Source organism: Heptranchias perlo, chromosome 21, assembly GCF_035084215.1.
Source record: "Heptranchias perlo isolate sHepPer1 chromosome 21, sHepPer1.hap1, whole genome shotgun sequence".
Taxonomy (NCBI): domain Eukaryota; kingdom Metazoa; phylum Chordata; class Chondrichthyes; order Hexanchiformes; family Hexanchidae; genus Heptranchias; species Heptranchias perlo.
In genome coordinates, this window is record NC_090345.1 from 31,081,811 (window position 1) to 31,101,767 (window position 19,957).

General features: G+C 42.9%; 1 protein-coding gene across 3 annotated transcripts in view; it reads left to right on the forward strand.

Moving 5' to 3' along the window:
- Positions 1–19,957, forward strand: part of LOC137340315 (leucine-rich repeat-containing protein 27-like) — a 57,439-nt gene that overhangs the window by 30,632 nt on the left and 6,850 nt on the right. For 2 of the 3 annotated variants that reach the window (XM_068002739.1, XM_068002740.1), the window contains 4 exons: positions 4,026–4,236; positions 5,373–5,516; positions 9,021–9,126; positions 12,070–12,200. In XM_068002739.1, the coding sequence (XP_067858840.1) occupies positions 4,026–4,236; positions 5,373–5,516; positions 9,021–9,126; positions 12,070–12,200 (592 nt within the window). The remainder of the gene's footprint in view (positions 1–4,025; positions 4,237–5,372; positions 5,517–9,020; positions 9,127–12,069; positions 12,201–19,957) is intronic. The other variant, XM_068002741.1, reaches the window with a different exon arrangement.

Sequence of the window (19,957 nt, forward strand, 5' to 3'; positions counted from 1 at the left end):
TGTTCCCTTATTACATGCCCGGACTATTTCCTGATTAATACTCCTTCCAGCAGAGTTGCAACTCTTAGGAGGCCTATATACTACGCCCATTAGTGTTTTTTTCCCCTTATTATTCCTAATCTCTACCCAAACTGTTTCATTATCCTGATCCTTTGTCCCAATATCATTTCTCTGTATTACAGTGATTCCTTCCTTTATTAACATAGCCACCCCACCTCCCCTTCCTTCCTGCCTGTCCTTCCTGATTGTTAAATACCCTGGCATATTCAATTCCCAGTCGTTGTCACCCTGCAGCCATGTTTCTGTAATGGCCACAAGATCATACCCATACGTAGTTATTTGTGCCGTTAACTCGTCCATTTTGTTACGAATGCTACATGCATTCAGGTAAAGAACTTTCAAATATGTTTTGTGACACTTAGTTCCTGCTTTTTCCTTTTTTAACACTTTACCTTTTACTCCATACCTTCTGTCCCTTCCTGACACGCTTTCCTCTGTCTCAATGCCCAGGTTCCCAACCCCCTGCCACAGCTTTGATGCTGGGTTAATCGCCTTACGCCTTCTAGTTTTTATTTTATATGTCGTGCCTAAAGTACACTTTCTTTCCGCTGCTCTACGCTTTTCCCTCTCACTTGTTCTTGGACAACTGTTTGTACTATTTGTATTGTAGATTTCCCCTGGGTCTTCCCCTCTCTTGCTGCTCTCAATTTTATTCCCTTCTGACTCCCCGCTCAGGTTCCCATCCCCCTGCCGCTCTAGTTTGAACCTTCCCCAGCAGCACTAGCAAACACCCCCGCGAGGACATTGGTCCCGGTCCTGCTCGGGTGTAACCTGTCACGCTTGTACAGGTCCCACCTTCCCCAGAACCGGTCCCAATGTCCCAGGAATCTAAATCCCTCCCTCCTACACCATCCCTGCAGCCACGCATTCATCCTGTCTATTCTCCTGTTCCTATACTCACTAGCACGTGGCACCGGTAGTAATGCTGAGATCACAACCTTTGAAGTCCTGCTTTTTAATTTATCTCCTAACTCCTTAAATTCACCTTGCAGGACCTCATCCCTTTTTTTACCTATGTCGTTGGTACCAATATGGACCACGACTACTGGCTGTTCACCCTCCCCCTCCAGAATTCCCTGCAGCCGCTCCATGACATCCTTGACCCTAGCACCAGGGAGGCAACATACCATCCTGGAGTCACGTTTGCGGCCGCAGAAACGCCTATCTGATCCCCTTGCAATTGAATCCCCTATCACTATAGCCCTGCCACTCTTCTTCCTCCCCTCCTGTGCAGCAGAGCCACCCGTGGTGCCCCGAACCTGGTCTTGCTGCATTCCCCTGATAAGCCATCTCCCCCAACAGTATCTAAAGCAGAATATCTGTTTGAGAGGGAGATGGCCCCAGGGGACTCCTACTCTACCTGCCTAGTCCTTTTACTCTGCCTGGCGGTCACCCATTTCCTTTCTGCCTGCGTAATCTTTACCTGCGGTGTGACCACCTCACTGAACGTGCTATCCACGATAGTCTCAGCATCGTGGATGCTCCACAGTGAATCCACCCGCAGCTCCAGCTCCAAAAAACGGTTAGCCAGTAGCTGCAGCTGGACACACTTCCTGCACACATGGTCGCCAGGGACACTGGTAGTGTCCATGACTTCCCACATAGTGCAGGAGAAGCATATCACGGGTGCGAGCTGTGCTGCCATGACTTGCCTCAGACTCTCAGACTCTCCTCCCGCTCTGGGTCTCTCCTTTTATACTGTGCTCACCTCTCGGACTCTCCTGCCTCACCTGTGACGTCGCACAGTCGTTATCTCTTGTTGCAGGTCTGCTGCTGCTTTTATTCCTCAATCTCAGTCTTCTACTCTCAGGTCCACTGCCGCTCTGGGGAAAAAATTAGGAAAAGCAAGGCAAAGCAGCACCTCCTTCCCCCACTTCACCAAACTCCCACACGTACCAAACTCTCCGTTTGCACTGTGTTGTCCGCACACCGGTACATGTGCTAATATTGGAAAGATAGCTACAGCAGTAGTGCCTGATACCTGTAAATAATAATAGGTAAACACAACGTAGGTCATAATTTTCAAAACACAGGTATATAATAGCGGATCGAATTTGAATCTTTAAAAAAAAAATTTTTAAATCGCAACCTGCAAAAGCAGAGTTATGTAAATTTTGAAGCTGTTTTATCATTGATATTAACACATTTTTCACAGGAAATTTTTGAGAGCTGCTCAGCATTTTAAAGATCTAATTGCTGAAGGAAGCAAGAAGATTTTGGCATAAGTACTGCATAATTTATGTGCAATACAAAAGAAACGATCTTGTGTAATATTTAGTTCTCTTGAAAACTATATGTCTGGGTTTACAAATTTATGTCATCATTCTTGTACACTGGGCTGGGCATTCTGTCATAAGTTTACATTTTTCTTTTACAAACTTGAGCATTTATTATGTGAACTCCAATATCCGAACAGCTGCTCAAACTACTGTCTACAATTTTGCTTGGGTGGAGTAATTATCATTGTGTTTCTTCTTGCCATTCAATTTCCTGTCCATTATGAATCTCTCTTGTTTGCCAGACATCGATTGGTGCTGTGGAGCTTTATTATTTCCACAGCTGTGCTGTCAGCTGGGAAACCTCTCATAACCCAAGCATTTCAGTTCAGAGGATGCCTGCTGCCATAGCTAATGGCTGCAAAAATCTTGAAGGTGCAACACTCAGATCATCAGAATCAAGAAAGAGGAAAGAGAAGTGTTTTTTCAAGCCTGCTGCTGTTTGATCTGAAAACTCTGCAGAAAATTGGTTCATCTGCACACATTTGTCCCATTAATGAGGATTCCTTAACAGCAACACAATTGAACTTTGACTATAATAAAATTAAATACCTAACAGCATAGCATAACTATTATGTTAATTAATGCTGTGCCAAATCAAGTGTGAAGTAACCCAATATTTTTGCATTTGAGGCCACCTACCAAAGCCTGCCATTGCCATGCTTTCTTCATCTACTGGCCGGGGGATGGTCAGGATCACAAAAGTCTCCATGGTTGCCATCAATCATATTCTATGATGAGCCCATCGGAAGTGTGATTCAACCAGGAAGAAATACTCCATCTAGTGGCCTGGTTGAAAAGTGGCTAAACTTGTCCCTTTGAGCCTCTCCAGATTTCAATACTGTTTGTCCCACTGTAACACAATCTAACTCTCCTTTCCCATCCAGAGGCTGCTCCTTCTAAGCTCTTGATACAGCTGTGTTTATTTGGGCCTGCCCATTTTTAATACAATTAGCAGGCTATAATCTGCTATTCATGTCGAGAGATAAGAGCCATTGAAGTCATTGTTCACTGAAAGCCACCGATTAATACTACTTCTGTTAGGAGAATGTGCTTCATATAACCAGCTCTAAAATTTATTTTTTTGGCTTTACAAGTAGCACTGCTGTGCTTTGGATGAAAACTAACTAGCAGTTAGGTTTAAATCCCCAAGTTTTAATGAATGTAATATCCAGTTTTAGGCAGATGTTCCAGATTGCATAGCATGTTTGTAATTGGAGTCTGAAAAATGCTATTAATTGAAGTTTTAAAGCTGAAGCCAGGTGAAACTCTGTTTTGTAATTATTATTAGGTGCTAGGAGGCATATGAGCATGACCCAGATTAAATTTCCTCTTCCCCTCTGGAAAAACTGCATGGCTCTGTTTATTACAACCCAGATAGCTCAGTCAAGATTGAGATTAATGGTTTATTGAACATACAATGCAGTCGTGTGTATGTATGTGTATACATGTATTTATATTTGAGACACATCCTGTGTAAATGAACATGGCTGTTGGTTATGTGCTATTTAAGTAGTAAACTTGATCTCTAGAATGCTTTGTAATGATTGTGTATCCATCAAGGTATATATACTGTTTTCTTTAAGTACCCAAAATTTTAGGATCTACTTCTTATTATCCACACCCTTTGACCATACATCACATCAAATGATGTTAAATTTTCATGAGCTGTTCTTTGATTTTTTTTAGAAATGCCACTAATAGAAAAACTACAGCTGAATGTACGAGCAGAATCAAGTTTAGATTTCTCTGATGAGAAAGAGCGGCAACGATTTAAAACACTGAAACAGAAACTGATGCAAGAAGAAAAAAGGGACGGTTCTGTACCAGACCTGGATTCAGTCCAATATAGGAATGTCTGGGGTGCAGGCTTCCTGTCAGCTTCACCTACCATCCCTAGGTAAATGAAAACACCAATATAGCTGTGAATTATACACTTTGCTCGCCAACTAGACCCATTGTAAGTGCATGCATGGTATTCTTCTTTTTCTTCCATACCTAGTGACGCCATGAAGCGACCCATTTCTTCCACTGCTTTTACATCTAGCAAATCGTGCTCGGGCTTGTTTCTGTAATGAAGACCCCTTTTTGTGCGGACTGGTCGTTAGCCTGACTCGTAACCCCCTAGCAGAAGGGCCAACTGGATACGATGGGACTCCACTCCTATCGCTACTCCACTTCTGTCGAACGCAAGTACCCCGCTGGGTGTCAACCCAGTATTCGGAGGCTGGAGCTCTGGTCTCCTGCTCGCCGAGACATGCATGGTGTCTTTAATAATCTAATGACAGCTGAAAAATTGACCATACAAACTGAATGTGCAGACTTCAGGCCTTAAACCTAATGTTATAGGCCTTTTAACATATGGAATAAAATGCAGCCATAGGAAGAAAGCACTTAGAATTTAAGGCTACTACCATAGTTTGATTTACTTTCCCACTGAATTTTTATCATATTAAAGTCTCTTTGTTTCCTTCTTGTAGCTGAGAATAACATTTAAAAAGAATTGCTTTGATTTTAAATGTTCTCGCAGCAGCAGCTGCTGGCAACTACGCGGGAGCCTCAAAATCTTAAGCTACTCCACTGTAACACTCGTGGCCAGATATAATAATTGCCTGGAAACTAAGCCTCTTTTAGCATTTAGTACTATTTGACAGCTATTGTTATAGAAGCTAACATTATGTGACATGGAACAATGAAAATTCCCTATCACAGTGCCACCTGCAGGCATAAAAGGTACTGCAGGTAAATGCTGACATACTGATCATTGGTTTTCCCTTTGTCAGGCGAGTGGGAATTTTCAATACTAGGTTAATTAAAAAATTTAAAACTGAGATTGATAAATTTTTGTTAGGCAAGGGTATTAAGGGATATGGAACCAAGTTGGGTAAATGGAGTTACGATACAGATCAGCCATGATCTGATTGAATGGTAGTATAGATTCGAGGAGCTGAATGGCCCACTCCTGTTCCTATCTTTGTGAAGGGTATGTAGTTTGCTATTTCTGATGTAAACTTACAGCCTTATTGTGTATTTCAGAGCAAAGACTCCTAATCTAAAAGCAATATTCCCAGAGTTGACAACTTATGACTTGGCTATTCAGACAAAGAGAAGGAATGAACTTAGATTAGCTGCACTGAAAGAGCTCAAAGAAAAGCAGACATTTATTGAACAGAGGAAAAAGTGAGTACAGTATTTCTTTGTCCTCTTGTTCGTGAAATTGTCTATTTTTCACTGGAATGGTGATTTGCTTAATACTTTAATCAGACTTTTTTTCATTAAAGGGCCGGTGCTGATTGAGGGCTGAGTGTTAGTAACACAGCAGTCTTGACAAAGTTCACATTTTTATCAGTGAAGTTGACATTTTTATCAAGTAGAATATGTGTATTGTGTTTATGCTTTCAAAATGCTTTAAAACTTTGAATTAAAAGAATTTTTTGGTTACGACTAATTTACAATAAAAGGCAACTTGATGACCTTGAATTTCATCAAATCTGGTTAAATAGCCAGTTCAAATAGACATTGAATACATTTTCTGTCTAGCTAGAATTAGCTATTTTCTAACTAGTTCAAATGCCACCATAGGTTGTCATGAAAATTTAAGAGCTTGGACTAAATGGAACCACAAATTTATACCTTAAGAATCAAATTCAGCAGTTATTACAGAGCAATAGTTTATTTAACTGCCTTGACATTTTCTTCGACCATTGCATTTAATTCTATGATTTTATGAGGATACAACAGCATGCATTGGCTCAGTGGGCCAAATGGCCGCCTTCTGTGTTGTATGATTCTATGATCAACCCAGTATTTTGGCCAAATTGGGCCTGAACTGTGTTACTGTTTTGTTCATTACAGAGCCAAGTTTGCTAAAGTAGATATTTGTTGAATGAAGAAATCACTTGCGATGAGGTTGAGGTTGGGAGTAGGAACAGAACTCCGATGCTGGTTAAAGCCATCCAAACTTTGTTGTTTATGTATGGATTCCACTTGGGGCCTATGAGTTGTTTAAACATAGTGTCACACCAGGACTTGTGTGGTATTCCATTTATACCATAGACAAATAATTTTAGTTTTGTTTTAGAAATTTGTTTAAGTAAAGAAAGTTGAAAGAAGTGGGACCTATCTTGCATTTATATGGATCATTTAAAAAAACACAGGAGTTACATGTCATGGTTCTGCAGTTTTATTGCATTAGGACTTGGAGGTAATGGGTTTGAATGCAGCTCATGAATACATTTTTTAAAATTTGTTTCATAGGTTTTTTGATATTTTCGCAATGTATGGAAGTTGATTTGAAGATTTTATTACTTGGTGCTCTTTTCGATTTCAACATCCTATCCCCATTTTTCCAAAATTTTACTAGAGATGTAACAATGGGATACTAAGTAATGCAATACACCTTTCAATTATCAGGATTTTCTGTTTGTGCACTCTCCAACCGCAACTTCCTGCCCATTAAAATGAATGGACATCACCAGAAGAGGCAGGGCAGGTGCTGGCATCTGTTGGAATTCCCACCAATTCCACCTCTGTAGGCCTCAATGCTGAGTACGTCTGCATCATGCAAGCAAGCATAGCATGTCAGGATCAGATTCTAACAGAAATAAGGCTCGTAAATTTGTGAGATGTCAATTTCCTAATAGTAACTGATCGATTGCTATTGGGAAAGTGGCAAATTTAAAGCACAGTAGTTCCACTTACATTGTGGCAAGTTGCTGCAGCAACATTCCCTAATTTCCTTCATTTTCCTCTTCTCCCACCGCCTGGGCTAAGGTGGACACCCTACTAGCACTGAAAATTTCAAAGCTTTCTTTCAACACATTGCTCAGTTACCAATCAAAATATATCCTTGAAAATGTGACATTGTATCTCTACCATTGGTATGTGGACTCCAAGCCCAGAATATTGTACGTTTGAATTCTAGTTCAGATTCAATATTATGTTTTAATGTCATAAGAGTCCATTGTTTTCAGATAGTGGCTAGATGCTTGGAAATTAACTTTACACAGTTGCATCCAATTGTAAGAGTGCCATCAGAGGCAATGACCTACTTGTGTCAGAGGCGCCGACACCTTGCTGATGTCTCCTGTTTAACCTTTTGAAGGAGAGAAAGAACTTGCATTTATATAGAGCCTTTCATGCTGCAGGATGTACCAAAGTGCTTCATAGCCAATGAAGTACTTTTGAAGTGCAGTCACTGTTGTAACATAGGAAATGGGGCACGCAATTGGCGCACAGCAAGATCCCATAATCAGTAATGAGTTAAATGATCAGATAATCTGTTTTAGTAATGTTGATTGAAAGATAATGTTGGCCAGGACACAGCAAACTCCCTGGCTCTTCTTTGAATAGTGCCATGCGATCTTTTACATCCACCTGAGAAAGCAGATGGGGCCTCGGTTTAACATCTCGTCCGAAATGCAGCACTCCCACAGTACTGCACTGATAACATAAACATTAGGGGCAGATGTAAGACATGCAAATGTACTATCTCCTTTCCCCCCCCCCCCCGACCATCATCACCTGTACACCCCTCCCAACTCCACCACCTGGTGCCTATACCATTCTCCCACCATCATCCATAGCCCTTTTTCTTCCCCTCATCCCACCCTCATCCTTGTCCCCCACAATAACCCCTATGCACTCCCTGTCACACATACCCCCTTTCTACTACCCCCTTGTCCCCCCATTGTTAATTCTACACCCTCCCATCACCCCTTCCCCTATCCTTCCCCAAAAGCCCCTACCCCACACTTCCACCACCCTAATTTTCCAACTTCAAAGAAGTAAAAGTACCGAAAAAGGTTTTTAGTTGTTTTTTTTAAGGACTTAAGCAGTTAATACTGTATTCAGTCATTTACCTTGTCATCTGAAAGATGCAGTTCCTTTCTGGTCCCCTTCATCACCTGTGGTGATAAATATAAACAGTTTGCACCAATTGCATTTGGTATACAGTCACCTTTTGAGATCTGGTTGTAGGCAGGTTGAAAGCGACTGCACTAACTGTGTGAGTGTGAGACTCAGGACTTTAGCGCAACTGCACAAACGGAAATCTTGCACATATGCAAATTCTCATGGTTGCTGAATCCACCAGGTAGATTTGGCATAATGGAAACTGGCAAGTATTAATGAACACTGGACAAGATTTTCGTACTCTTTACTCTGTCATGCATCAAGAAAACAATGTTCAAGCTTAGCTTTTACCAGCAAAAGCATCTGTTGGAAACAAAATAAATGGAGTTTTAAATGTCATAAGCATCCCCTTGTCAGATGTTTTAATTCTTTCCTAGGTTTTAGTCATTCCATCAAAAATGCCTTATCACAATTTTCAAAGGTTCAGAATTCAGTCGACTGAAAATATTGGAAACAATACTCAGTTTCATGTGATCTAACTGTTCTATATAAAACTACCAATTGGTTTCAGTAGGAGCCCCTGCAGTATTTAGATCTGCACCTTTAATCAGTTATAGAACAGAATATTTGGCTTCCAGCCTGTTTCCATTGTAGTTTAAATTAACACCTCATCTGATTCCATCTCAAACCAATGTGTACAATTTATGACCTAAAGCCATAGTCTGGTTCAGGTTTTGGTTCAGTAGCATTTATCATCATACCTAGAATTTATCTTTGCTCTATCTTGATTTTATTATTAATAGGAGTAAATAGAATTGTACTTATTTACAGAAATCAGAAAGCATTGAAGGATTGGAGGGATCAAGCTAAGTTAATGCAGGAAAAGAAAGAAACAGAAAGAAAGCAAAGGACTATGCATGCAACAGAAAGGAACATGGTATTTGTATACAAAAATATTTATAATATTGCTTTCAAATGAATTTGTTTATCATTTAGCCAAAATAGGTTCATTTCTATTTTGTTACATAGTAGAACCATTTATTGTATTTCAGTTTATCCTCAAGAAAGTGTCACCGGTTATGGTTATTGGCTTAGTACAAAGAGGAGAAGAGTCAATTCTCTCTTGACTCTCAATTCACTTTATTCACGTCGTTAGATCATATACATATAGCTTACATGTCTGGTTAGATATAGACATGCAGTTTGCACCAGGTTATACAGTTTTATACCCAAACTAGGATCTAAACGCACACCCACTAGGTTTCTCTGACACTCCCTGAGTGGTCACAGAATATAAAGATTAATACCCGAAAAGGAGAGCTGACGCTGGCCAGGCGTTCCGTTCTCTCTCTCTTTCGACGTCATCTCTACGTCCCTGATGTAGGTTCTTCCACTTCTGCGATGGTTGGTCTCCGGAGTCTTCGCTCTGGCTCCACGCCCCAGATTCTTCATTCTTATTCCGAATCTTGTTTCTTCAAGCTGTGCTGTCTCTTTCTCCCTTTGGTTTAGGCTTGCTCGCCTAGTCTGTGTCTTCTCCTCATTGGCTCTGTCCCAAGGACTTAGGTAGCATTACCTCATTACACCTTTTCTAAATAAAGACTTGTGTCTTATCACATCTCCTTTGTCTTTCACAAAACTTAGCTAATTCAAACCGGTTCCAGCCAGCTCAGGCCAGCGACTGAACTCAGGTTACTTCAGTTCAAAAGTCGCTTTTGCCTGTGTGTCAGCAGTTCGGAATAAACTCAGTAGTTTCTGCATCCCCTGGCCAACAAAAGTAATAACAGAGCAAATAAAACACAAGGGTAGATTTTCTGGCCCATTGCCCATGACGCAGTACTTGGTCCACTATGAGCAGCAAGTCAGGAGACGACTTGGGAAAACCTACCCCATGATAAACAGGATATGCTTTTTCCCTGTAATGTGCATATCACACAGTACAATTTGAGTTTAAGTTCAAATCTCATGATCTGATCATAGGAGATTGCTCTCTGTTGATGACTACCATCATGGCACCACTGCTGGTAGAAAAGGAGTGAAAGAAAGAAAAGACTTGCATTCATACAGTGCCTTTCACGACCTCAGGATGTCCCAAAACGCTTTACAGCCAATGAAGTTCTTTTGAAGTGTAATGTAGGAAATGCGGCAGCCAATTTGCACACAGCAAAGAGCAAAGTCCCATAAACAGCAATGTGATAATGACCAGATAATCTGTTTTAGTGATGTTGGTTGAGGGATAAATATTGGCCAGGACACCAGGGAGAATTCCCCTACTCTTCTTCAAAATAGTGCCATAGGATCTTTTACATCCACCAGCGAGAGCAGATGGGGTCTTGGTTTAATGTCTCATCTGAAGGACGGCACCTCCGACAGTGCAGCACTCCCTCTATTGCACTCAAATATCAGCCTGGATTATGTGTTCAAGTCTCTGGAGTGGGACTTGAACCTACAACCTTCTGACTCAGAAGTGAGAGTGCTACCAACTGATTAAAGGTAGAATAAATGTGACCACGTGAACCTCTTCTGTGTACAGTATATATATATATATATATATAAAAAAATTTCCATGCATTTTATATCAACATTTAACATTAAAAATCCATATGTAAACATTTATAATGGAAGCCCATATTTAAACATTCATAAAGGCAAAAACCCTATCCAAACGTATAAACATTTCACCATCATGATTTGTTGATAAATCAATCAAATCACTCAAAATGCTTTATGAAAAAAATTTGATAAGAAAAATAGGAACTGCTCACAGGCAGCACCTGTGATTGTGATTTCTTTGTTGACTATTAGAAAAGAAACTAAAGAGATTGTTCATTGAGAATGCATTTCTTTTTTGGTCAGTCAGTTGTCTTTTGTGTAGAAAATTCACTTTACAAATCTGACTTCTAAAACAATTTTGATGCTTAATGAAATATTTTTTTACATATAAAAACATGGAAACTAGGCTAATAAGTTAGCAAACTCGCGAATAGTGCCCTAAAGAGTAAATTTTCCATTACAATGCTCTTGGAGCACGCATGGAGTACCTATCGGGAAATTACGCATCCTCAGTTTGTGATTTTCCATCCATTACTTGGATATGTGCAATTTCCAATAAATATGCTTCCGGCATGCAACAAGAGCAGAGAAGCAGGAGATCTACCCTTAAATGCATTAATGTAAGAATATGAAGAGAGGAAACAGAGATGATGATGAAAAGAATTGGGTTAGGGGTGTGGGAGGACAGGGGGTTACACATGGACACAAAAGGGTCAGGGGGCTGGAAGCTGCTGGACAGGATTACCACGGAAGGGTTCTGCTTGCTGGTCCCATTCTCCTGGATCTGCTCCCTACAAAGCTTTCAATCCTGCTTTTTAGTTGGGTGCATCAAGCAGCCATACTATCATGCCAGGACTTGATACTGGCAGAAGTGTCACCCAGTTTTATTTAAAAGACCACAAATTTGTTGTTATCTATTTTTTAAAAATAAATTATTCAGATTTTGAATCAGCATGGCGGACCCTTTTATGCTGTGGCAAGGTTCCGCAGCAAAATCCCACCTCACCTCTCCTGCTGAAATGTGTGTCCCAGAAGCCCTGAAAATGATGTGGGCTTCCTGACTCTCGGATTGGGGAAAGGTTAGGAACACATCCATGGGGCACACAGAAGTTCCCAGATATGCCCCTGATCTGCCTCCATGAGGCCAAAAGAGGAATTCTAGCCCACGATTCGTCTGAACTCTGTTAAAGGTACATGGGTGCATTGATTTCCTGCGTGGTTTAACAATCTATCAATGATAGTTGGACTACCACACAAAAAATATAAATGACTGCTACCCCTGAGGAGGTAATTTATACCTGAACTAAGTAATCTGATGTATTGTGCACAGGTAGTGAAGAGTGCACCATATGCTACAGATCCAAACTACTACCGCATAATGAGAAGTGTGGATTCGAAAAGACCGCATGTCAATAAACGTATCCAAAGAGTGCATTCAGAAAAGGAAATGGAAGAAGCAAGGTGTGTTTTTTTTAAAAGAGTTTTACTGCTACATCTATAGAAATGTGCATCAATAATGTGATAACATTAGAAATATTCTAAATGCATCATCCTTTTTATTAGATATGAAATACTTTTCTTATTTACACATTGTTTATAACGGCTTTTTTGTTGATTTTAGATGAGGTTTTTTAGTCCGAGAAAAATTAGTTTCCTTCCCCCAGTAAGCTCCTCCTCTTCTAATTGAAACTTCCTCCAACTTTCCTTCTACTCTTCCCCAGATCACCATATACTATTCCATTTTCAAGAGAGGGTGGATGACCCACTCTTAGGCATTTGTTTTTTATTCATTCATGGGATGTGGACGTCGCTGGCGAGGCCAGCATTTATTGCCCATCCCTAATTGCTCTTGAGAAGGTGGTGATGAGCTGCCGCCTTGAACCACTGCAGTCTGTGTGGTGAAGGTTCTCCCACAGTGCTGTTAGGAAGGAAGTTCCAGGATTTTGACCCAGCGACAATGAAGGAATGGCGATATATTTCCAAGTCTGGATGGTGTGTGACTTGAAGGGGAACATGCAGGTGGTGTTGTTCCCATGTGTCTGCTGCTCTTGTCCTTCTAGGTGGTAGAAGTCACGGGTTTGAGAGGTGCTGTCGAAGAAGCCTTGGCGAGTTGCTGCAGTGCATCCTGTGGATGGTACACACTGCAGCCACTGTGCGCCAGGGGTGAAGGGAGTGAATGTCTAGGGTGATGGATGGGGTGCCAATCAAGCGGGCTGCTTTGTCCTGGATGGTGTCGAGCTTCTTGAGTGTTGTTGGAGCTGCACTCATCCAGGCAAGTGGAGAGTATTCCATCACACTCCTAACTTGTGCCTTGTAGATGGTGGAAAGGCTTTGGGGAGTCAGGAGGTGAGTCACTCGCCGCAGAATACCCAGCCTCTGACTTGCTCTTGTAGCCACAGTATTTATATGGCTGGTCCAGTTAAGTTTCTGGTCAATGGTAACCCCCAGGATGTTGATGGTGGGGGATTCGGCTATGGTAATGCTGTTGAACGTCAAGGGGAGGTGGTTAGACTCTCTCTTGTTGGAGATGGTCATTGCCTGGCACTTGTCTGGCACGAATGTTACTTGCCACTTATGAGCCCAAGCCTGGATGTTGTCCAGGTCTTGCTGCATGCGGGCACGGACTGCTTCGTTATCTGAGGAGTTGCGAATAGAACTGAACACTGTGCAATACCCCACTCCCTAACGGTAGATTTATTTTACTTTTTAATCTTCTTATTCCATCACTTTGATAGAAGGCCTAAGCCTCTGCTTAGCATCTCCTGATGGTACAGCTAAAATCAGGAGCTCAACTGATGTTGAGCCCATGTGCAACTATTCTATTCCAAGGTACTTTGGATAACCCATGACTGTAATATTTGTTCCTATTCTGACATGGACTCATTACTATTAAGTGGAAGGCTCACAAGTACAGCTGTAACATTCAGGTGGTTTTCTTTTTTGTACCTAATAGTGCATTTCTGTAATTTATCTAATTTTGTGGAGCAGTTCAGTTATGCTCCTTTACAAAACATTGTAGGTTCACATGGATGTTCAAAATCTCTTTATTCCATTTTATAGCTTGGTTCAAATGAAAGCAAGCTTTTCCCTGAGTCAGAAGGGTGTAGATTCAAACCCCACTCCAGCACTTTAGCACCTATGTAAGGCTGACGCTCCCTTTGATTGAGATTTTAAATGGAGTTCCCATCTGCCTGTTCTGGTGTTCAGTTAGATATTAAAATCCCATGCGACCACTCAAAGGAGAATAGGGAGTTCTCCCAGTCTCATTGATGTATGTTATGATTGAGCAAGGTGGTATTTTTCTATATTTAAAGAGGTTGGGAATGAGGAAGTGTGGTTGAAACTTAGTGAAGTTTGGTTTACGTGAAATAGTTATAGGGCCAGAAATCATGCAGAAATGTGGCAACGCTTGGCACGATTTAAATGAATGAAAATACTTACTGCGGGCTCTGTGGCGTCAAATTGCTTCATTTTGAACTTTTTAAAAATTGTGCACTATTAACCCAGCCTCTGAGCAGCGTGAGTTGACGCGCCATGGAACAGTCTGTGAGAATAGAAGACACGCCCACAAAATCTGTCAGGAAGAGAAGTCATGCCCCGCAGATTCAGGCTGCATTGCTCAAGCAGACTTCATTCATGTAAAGTTAGTATTCTGGATGTCATTGTAAATAAGAATTTAATTTTTATAAAAAAGCAAAAGAAATAATTGAATTAAATTAAAGAGACAGAAGGCGAAAACTGTTACAATAAGGAGGAATATGACACTCCACATTTTTAAAATTTAATTTTTAGTTGTTTGGCAGTCATTAAGACTAACCGCGCGTTTAAAACTTAGTTTAGACCTGGTATTTTTAAGCGTACCTGTTTGGTGGTGTAATTAGTTACTTTCCAGCTGGGCAGATGAGTAAGTTTGCGATTTTTCAATGATTTCTCCGATTTAGCCTGCGATGACCCTTTAATTCAAAGCTGTCAAATTGCCGGTGAATCAATAGGAGCAAGTTCACGATTTCCATGTTTTACTGCGCATGTGCAAACGTGGGAATTTGATCACTCAATTCACCATTATCAACGGAGAGCGCTGTTGAGCTCCTCCATTATTTCGGGAACGATTTCTGGCCCATTATTTTAATTTGAACCAAGTAGCCGAAGCAGTTTTCAGCTATTTTTGGTTTGGGCAGGAGGGGCTATATATGTGTATTTATAAAGAGTATTAAAAAAAATAAATCTGTTGAGCAGAATGAGACATTTGATGGAGAGAGGAAGTATTTTTCTTCATTTAAGGGAATTGGGACTGAGAAAGTTAAGGCTAGAGGGCAATGGAGCTATATTGGTTATTCCATAAATTTAAATGACAAACACTCTTTCCTATATATATTAATTGAGATGCCTGTGTGGTAAGCAGCATATGGGCAATCCTGGATGCTCAAAATATCCATGGAGAGTACACTAGCATAAAATGCCAACTAATAGAGACCCCCAAGGAATGAATTGAAAGGTTTAAGGACCAACTAATTAGACTGCATACTAGACACAGAGAAGAAAAGTCCCTAGAAGAAATGTTCCATTTGGTTTACAAACCCCGAATAGAGGGAATAATGGAGCAGACTCACAGAAATGGGTGGTGGCTCCTAGGGCTTGTCAAAAGGGTAGGCAGAAACAAAGGGAAACTGTTCAAAATAGCATAGGGCAGCAAGTGGTTTGTCAGGGAGTACAGATAAGATTAAAGTGGGCGGGGGTTTCAAAGAGGCACATTCATCTTGGCTGATAGGATAAATAAAACAGTTAGGAGTTTATTTAAACTAGCAAAGCAGATGGAGGGGGTAATACTGTGGACCAACTACACGGAAGAAGTCAGATACAGTAAGGAAGACAAAGAATGAGCTAAGATATGTGGGGTAGATTTTCCCTCTGTGCAGTTTTGTGACCAGCCAGCTATCTGGACTACCAGCTGCCTGATAGTCCGGATTTGAGGGCTGGGCCCTATTAACATAGGGCTGGTGGGCTATGGGCTGAAAACTCGCGCCCCAGGGCAGCCAGACATCTTCGGGATGCTGCAATATTGGGTGGTCCGGTCAACCTTCAGGCCCGATAGAAGGTAGGTCCAGGAAATGGGTCAGTTCTCGGGAGGGTGGGGAATTGATGTGGCAGTGACCCAGGTTGTCTTTGTGGAGCCCAGAGTAGTGCACCTATTCCCGACACACAAAAATATATTAAAACTTATCTTCTGGCCTCCTCTTCAGCTGGACAGTCAGCTGAAACTGCGCAGAGGATGCATAGTATATGCTTTGCCCAGTTGAGTCCTAAAATGGCAATCCGTGTCCTATATACGTCATAGGACCCCGATTTGCATATTAAAATTGCTTACTGCCTGGCTCAGGCGGGTGCTCAGCCGCCCTGTGATAGCCCCTTGATAAGATGGCATTGGCCACACCGTGGTATGAACGGGACAGTAAGTTACTCCCCAAACATTTTCTCAGTGCCAAAGCCCTGTTTCCACCCAGCAGGCAGCCTCAAAATCGGGGTGGGGGTGGGGTGGGGGGGTGGCTGGGGGGGGGGTGGGGGTGGGGGACCCTCACTCATTGCAGGAGGCCGCTCTGTGACTTGGGACAAAGTTTGGCCTCCACCACCCTCCTCCTGACAATCAAATTCACCAACTTGCACACTTACCCCGGGGTCCAGAGACATGTACCTACCTTGCGGACCCCCTCAGATGTACATCTTCCGGATGGGGGCCGCCGTGGCTGCAGTCATGACCTCCTCAGAGGGCGAACAGCATCACCAGCCTCGCCGGCCAAGCCATCCACCTCTGACACGTGGAGCTCCACAACAGAGTGCTGTGACACATCCACCTGCACAGCAGGAGGGAGGGCAACCACAGAGAGAGATGCGTCGCAGGGGGCACTACCCTCGCCACAGGGTCCACAGACCGAGGCTCAGCTTCCTGGACCTCTCTGAGCAGCAGTACACACGGAGGCTCAGAGTCACTCAACATGTAGTCGTGGACATCTGCAGCCTCCTTCATGCCGAGCTGCTCCCGGCTGGCCCGAGCACCATCTTCTTACCTGTCGCTGTCACTGTCAACGTCACCAGTGCCCTCAACAACTTCTCCTCCGCATCCTTCCAGGGTGCCACCGGGGACATCGCCGGCGTCTCTCAGTCGTCTGCACAAAAGAGCCCTGCAAATACACCTACACCCACTTTGCAGTGACACAATGGGTGGCATCAGGTGTGGGTCTTCATTGTGATCCTCAGGAACGGGCACTATTGCACAAACCAGACAAGATTCGCAAAGACGTGGCAGTAGTGGTGCCAATATAACATGTGATGTGAGTTGGTCAGAAGTTAAATAGAAGTAAAAACCATGACAAACCCTCAAACACCCTTGTGCATCCCCTTCATGCTCACAACACGTTTGCCTTACGCTGCTACTGCACATATGTGATGCTTGCCCTGTGGCTGCAGCACAGGTAGTGGCAGGTTGAGTGAGGCTGACCGTGAAAGAGATGCATGAGAAGGTGAGTATGAGATAGAGCCATGAGATTGTATGAGGATTGGGTTGAGTGGTAGTGGCGGGATGAGTACTGGCGAGGTGAGTAAGTGCAGGTAAGATGAGGATGAGGGTTGAGTGGGTGTGAGGGGTGATGTGATCGAGTAGTGTTGGCAGTGCAGAAGGAGATGTGGGGTGGGGGCGGTGATGTGGCAGACGGAGTGTAGGGGAATGAGTAAGTGTACTCACTTTGGCTGACCTACTTATGTCATTGCAGCGCCTCCTGCACTGTATGCAGGTGGTGCAGGTGACCTCCTCTGCCACCTCGAGCCAGGCCTTCCTGGTGGCAGAGGCAGGCCGCTTCCTCCCGCCCGCCGGGGGGAAGATCTCTGTTCCCCCCCTCCTCCTCACCCCATCTAATGATACCTGGAGTGAGGCATCATTAAACTGGGAGCAGCCTTCCCCCAGGCTGCTCCATGCTGTAATTTTTCCTATTTCTTGCAGCATCTGTCAGTGGAGGATTGCCCCTTTAAATAGAGCTCCTCCAGCTGACAGAGCTTACTGCGCATGCGCAGTCCGCCTGACGCGCAGATCAGCAGTGGGGAACCCGGAGGACCAGGTACGTGGATCCAATTAGGCTGCGATCGCGCGGGGGGCAGACTGATTTCACCAGGCGCGTTACCCAAGCCCAATAGCCCCCCGCCGCGAACCCGCAGCCCTGGTAACATCGAGCCCCAGGAGTTGTTGAAACTTGGCTGCAGGAAGAACATGGGTGGGAAACACATCTGAAAGGTTATATGTGCTTCAGGAAGGGTGGAAGTATAAGAACTTGTGTTATCATGGCCTCCGCATGTCCCGAAGCACTTTACAACCAATGCGTTAATTTTGAAGTGCAGTCACTGTTACTGTTAGGCAATTTGTGCACAGCAAGGTTCCACAAGCAGAGGAAGAATGAATGGCCAGATCGTCTGTTTTTTAGTGGTGTCCGAAAGTAATGCTTGCCAGGACACCAGGAGAATCCCCTGCTCTTCTTCAAATAGTGTCATGGGATCTTGCAGGCAGGCAGATGGGGCCTTGGTTTAACTTCACATATGAAAGACAGAACTTCTAACAGTGCAGTATTCCTTCAGTACTGCCCTAAAGTCTCTGCCTAGATTTTGTGACTCGGGCAACAGTGCTACCAACTGAGTCAAGGTACAGAAGGAAAGAAAGAAGGAATGGAATGAAGCTGGGTCGGTGGAAAGGGTATCAGTGGGAGAGCATTTTGGTGGTAGTGATCATAATTCAGTTCGATTTAGCATAGTTATGGAGAAAGACAAAGATAGACCAGGAGTAACAGTTCTCAACTGGGGAAAAGCCAATCTTACTAAGCTGAGATATGATTTAGCAAAAGTGGACTGGAAACAGCTACTTGAAGGTAAATCAGTAGCAGGACAGGTAGATAAGGTGGTTAAAAAGGCATACGGGATACTTTCCTTTATTAGCCGAGGCATAGAATACAAGAGCAGGGAGGTTATGCAAGAACTGTATAAAACACTAGTTGGGCCACTGCTAGAACACTGCGTACAGTTTTGGTCTCCACATTACAGGAAAGATGTGATTGCACTAGAGAGGGTACAGAGGAGAATTATGAGGATGTTGCCAGGACTGGAAAATTTTAGCTATGAGGAAAGATTGGATAGGCTGGGGTTGTTTTCTTTGGAACAAAGGAGGCTGAGGGCCCTGGATAGAGTGGATAGGTAGGACCTATTTCCCTTAGCAGCGAGTTCAATAACCACGGGGCATAGATTTAAAGTAATTGGTAGAAGGATTAGGGGGGAGTTGAGGAGAAATGTTTTCACCCAGAGGGTGGTGGGGGTCTGGAACTCATTGCTTGAAAGGGTAGTAGAGGCAGAAAACTCATTGCATTTAAAAAGTACTTGGATATGCACTTGAAGTGCCGTAACCTACAAGGCTACGAACCAAGAGCTGAAAAGTGGGATTAGGCTGGATAGCTCTTTTTTGGCCAGCACAGACCCGATGGGCCGAATGGCCTCCTTCTGTGCCGTAAATTTCTGTGATCCTACGAAAGGGAGTGGGGTGGCAGTGAAGGTTAAATGTTGCTGTGAGGAAGTAATTGGAGACTGATAGAGTCTCTTTGAATCAGTCTGGAAAACAGAAAGGGGGAAAAGTTAACAATAAGGACATGTTATAAACCACTGCAAAGTAAAACAGCGGGATGTACTGCTGTGGTGATTAGTGTTAATGCCTTACTTATAATCATGGGAAATTTTAAACATCTTTATTGGAACTGGGACATACATTGCGAAGAATCTGTATGCATGCATGAGTTTACAAAGCCCTTCAATAATTTTTTTCTTGAACAGCTTGTGAGAGATCCCACAAGAAGGAAGGCAACAATGGATTTGCTCCTAACGAATGAGGAGGGAGAGATAAAGCCAGGTTGAAGCAAGGGAACATTTGGGGTTTTATTGATCATAGTGCCATCACTTTTAAGGTTGAAATGAGGACAGACCAGATAACAAAAACTATTGAACTGGATTTCAGTAGAGCAGACTTTGAGGAGATAAAAGGTTGTATGAAAGACAAAAACTATTTCATGGGAAGGATGTGGAGGAGAAATGCAGAGGCAGTTTATCCCAGAAATGAGTTAAGAACAAAATAGAAGAGTAAAATTGATGTGGATGATGAAGGAAGTTGTGGAAGGCATCAGAGAGGGAAAAAAAAGCGT